General features: G+C 35.4%; 1 protein-coding gene across 1 annotated transcript in view; it reads left to right on the top strand.

Moving 5' to 3' along the window:
• LOC117100764 overlaps positions 1-3,653 on the top strand; it is a 7,098-nt gene continuing 3,445 nt past the window's right edge. Inside the window, exons 1-4 of the mRNA XM_033240578.1 lie at positions 1-173; positions 892-1,030; positions 1,707-1,828; positions 2,139-2,253. Coding sequence (XP_033096469.1) covers positions 901-1,030; positions 1,707-1,828; positions 2,139-2,253 — 367 coding nt within the window. The 5' untranslated portion in view covers positions 1-173; positions 892-900. The remainder of the gene's footprint in view (positions 174-891; positions 1,031-1,706; positions 1,829-2,138; positions 2,254-3,653) is intronic.

Consider the following 3,653-nt stretch of genomic DNA (forward strand, 5'->3'; position numbering starts at 1 on the left):
ATGAATGGGCGAAGAAATCCCAGTGGTGGGCGTAGTACCGTGTTGTGGTTATATATATACCTATATATAAAGTTCCTTGATTATGCCAGACATTCAAATTTAGGCAACGGCCTGGTAATCCTCCATTATAGGCCTAAGTATATTGCATTGGTGTTGACTAAGCAAACAATAACGTAAGTAAAACAGTTCGGACATCATAGTTTATACCAAACACTACCACCATCCATTCTGTTGTTGCAGGCAGAAGGGCGAACCTCCAAATTATACAGTAGGCCGGGACCACAGAGAGTGGTAAAAACTACTAATAATAATAATATCTAACGATGGAGGTATCTAACTAAATAATGGATCAGGTGCGTTCCATGGACTGAGGGTATGCACCCTAACCGTTGGAGAACATTCGACCTCACTCAGCTATATACCCGAGGTCCATGAATTGCACCTGTCTAAATATTTAATAATCAGTGCAGGCGGATCCAGTAATTTGAAATGAAATGAGCGCAGGAGGAAGGGACTTTCACAGATGGAGGATCTTCACCACCATGGGTTGTGGTTGCGAGGCAAGGAAAGTTTATGATTATGGCACCTCTAGATGGCTGGAAATGTGACTCTCAGGCTTATATTTGAATATGATTTTCTTTTTTCCCCTCTTTTCTCATAATTGAAATTCGGGAAAAATTTATTTTGGTGGCAGTGTGAGCCAGCCGTCACCCCACCCCACCCCCTCCTCACTTAATCCGTCACTGTTAATAATATACCTCCCAAAACTGGTGAGAAATCTTTTCTTGCCTTAACAATAACATTATAAATTCAATTTATATATTAAATCATTATTATTGATTAGACTTGCATAATAATATATTTGTAAATATGTTTTTTCAATAATAACAGCAAGGAAATATGTCGGTCTCTCATCTATTGAAAGGAACCACGTCTAATTTGATGATCTATCGGCCAGGACCTAAAGCAGAGTATTTGCAGGTGAATAACAGTAAATTGTCTGCCGAAAAAAGAGTAGAAGGACAAAATGGTTAGTTACAGTTCATACTATACTTAAGCTATTGCTACACCAGTCTTAAATCGGATACTGGTACTGGTATAGGCATTTATAATGCATCTCTTCCTTGCAGTTATAAAGCGCCATTCTTTTCCCTGGTCATTGCGTCCACATGCTAAGTGTTGCTGCCTGTAATCAGTGCAGGGGCAACCCCACCAGATACCCATTTAAACTCATGGGTGGAGAGAAGCTTGCTCAAGGACAAGGACAAAAGTGAAATGCACAGAGATCCACAATCAATATATACTGGTGTAACAATAGCCATTACTGCATAATTAAGAACTATTTATGTCTACATCATTTGTATTTAAAAACATGTGTAAAATTTTAAGTGTTGTTTGAAGTCACTTTTTATTCTGATTTTCATTTACAGTTGTTTAGCTAAGGCTCATAAATTGTTATAAATTATTATTAATTTGATTTTATTAAATAATAATAATAATAATAATTATTATTATTAATTTTTTCATTATAAATCATTAACTTGTATTCAATACAAATTTTTATCTAACTACCTGTAGTTGATGTTAAAAAACAATTTTTATATTATTAATTATCATTCAAACATTGTTATTATTAACATCATAAATTTAGTTTTCACACATCATCATTTTTATAATAATAGTATTTTTATTTAATATTTTGCTAGGGGTGTTTATTGTCAACTTTTTTCTCAATCACCAAAGCAAACAAGTATGTGCAATAGTGCATAAGAGGACGGGACTCTGTATCACATCCAATCAAAATGACGAATATAATATACAGTTTACGGTAAAGTAACAAACAATTTTCTTCCTATTTGACATTACTTGTCTTTTCTCATTTAATCAATTCTCTGAAAAAAAAATACATTTCTATTTAAGACGAAAATTGTTTGATACCTCTGACCGCCAATAATGGTGATTCAGAATTAAAGCAAAATTTTATTTTTGACCAGTTTGAGCACCTACCGGTGCCATGAAAAATGGAAATATTATTATTTTTTTTAAATGTACATACACATAAACAAATCCCATTGCTTGATAGAAGTAATGTAATTTAATGTTAATAACTAATATTTTCACTAATTTAATAATTTCAGGATCAAATTGCTGACTTGGATGATAAGTTAATTAAACTGGAACCAAATGATGATAGGTTTTTCTTTTTCACTGAAATCAATGGAAGTTGGTTGTTCAAAGCAGAAAATAAACCAGGTATTAATTATGTTTGTTATACATTATTGTAGGGCCTATCCCTTTATTTTCTGCTTTTTTGTTGCTGCTATTCAGTCACGCAACCATTCATTCAAACACCCATGTCAAGTATAATGGGGAGGTGCGTCTAGCAACCGAAGTGGACCCTCCGATGGGCGACTACCTAGGGATCCACGCGAGGGTGGGGCGAATCTTCTGGAAGCTCTGAGAAATTAGCATTTTGAGGGCCTTTTTTAATGGATTTCTAAAATCCATAATTTGTAATATCCTATTTAAATTTTCATTCATTTGAGTATTGCTTGGGGACCTACAGTAAAGCAGGAGATATAGAGGGTAGGGTTAAGGGAGAAACCTGCATAGACAGATGGTTAATACCACCTCAGCCCCACCATGGTTGGGGCTGAGGTAAGAAAATTTATGATTATGGCACCTCAAAGTGGCCGGAACTTGATTATGATTTTTCATTTTTCTCCATTTCTTTTATAATTTTAGGGGGCTTCCCCCCCTTGAATCCACCACTGTGAAATTAAAAAATTTTCATGTCCTTTACATCTGTAGGCCTACAATCACTGTAGCTGATAATTTCCAACAGATTTCGTAGCGCATTATTAAAAATCAATGGGTAGAAGAGTTGGCAAAAAAATGTAATGCATACTATAGCATTTCACAATAATTAGGAACAATTTTAGTGAAATAATAGGTTTTAAAAAGTGGACTTTGTGAAATTTGGTGGTCCAGGGGCAGAGGCCTGGAGGGGGTTTGTGAGAAAATCGACAAAGTAGCATTTTGAGGGTCTTACATAATAGATTTCTCAAACACATTCATGAATATTTCATTTAAATTTTCATTAATTTGGGTGTTTTTGGGACCTGAAAAAGTAATGTTATTATGTCCTGGACATCTGCAGGCCTATAGATAACATTCTTCATATTATATAAATCAATCTGCAATCACCGGAGACAATCAATTTCTAACAAATTTCATACCACAATATTAAAAATCAATGGTCAGATAAGCTGGCAAATATATAATGCAATGCATGCTATAGCTGCATTTTGTAATAATTAGGAACGATTTTGTGAAATCATAGGTTTAAAAAGTGGACCTTTTGGAATTTGGGGGTGCGTCCGCACCCTCTGCACCCCCTGCCTACGGGCCTGCCCTGTCAAGTCATGGAGAAAACCACAATTCGTCAGGGAGGAAAATTATATGTATTTTGTACATATTATTATTGGGCCCTAAAATCCATTAAGTAAGACTTAGAAACCCCTAAATTTGTCCAATTTTCTGGGCCTTCGCCCCCCTGGACTACTTTAGAAATATTTGTATGCGATGCTTGACCACGCCCTTTGCTCTCGTCAGGAAAATCTTCCCCCTTATTGGGGAATCACATCCCCCTC

Source organism: Anneissia japonica, unplaced genomic scaffold (assembly GCF_011630105.1).
Source record: "Anneissia japonica isolate Jap-2015-1 unplaced genomic scaffold, ASM1163010v1 scaffold18_len179048_cov169, whole genome shotgun sequence".
Classification (NCBI taxonomy): domain Eukaryota; kingdom Metazoa; phylum Echinodermata; class Crinoidea; order Comatulida; family Comatulidae; genus Anneissia; species Anneissia japonica.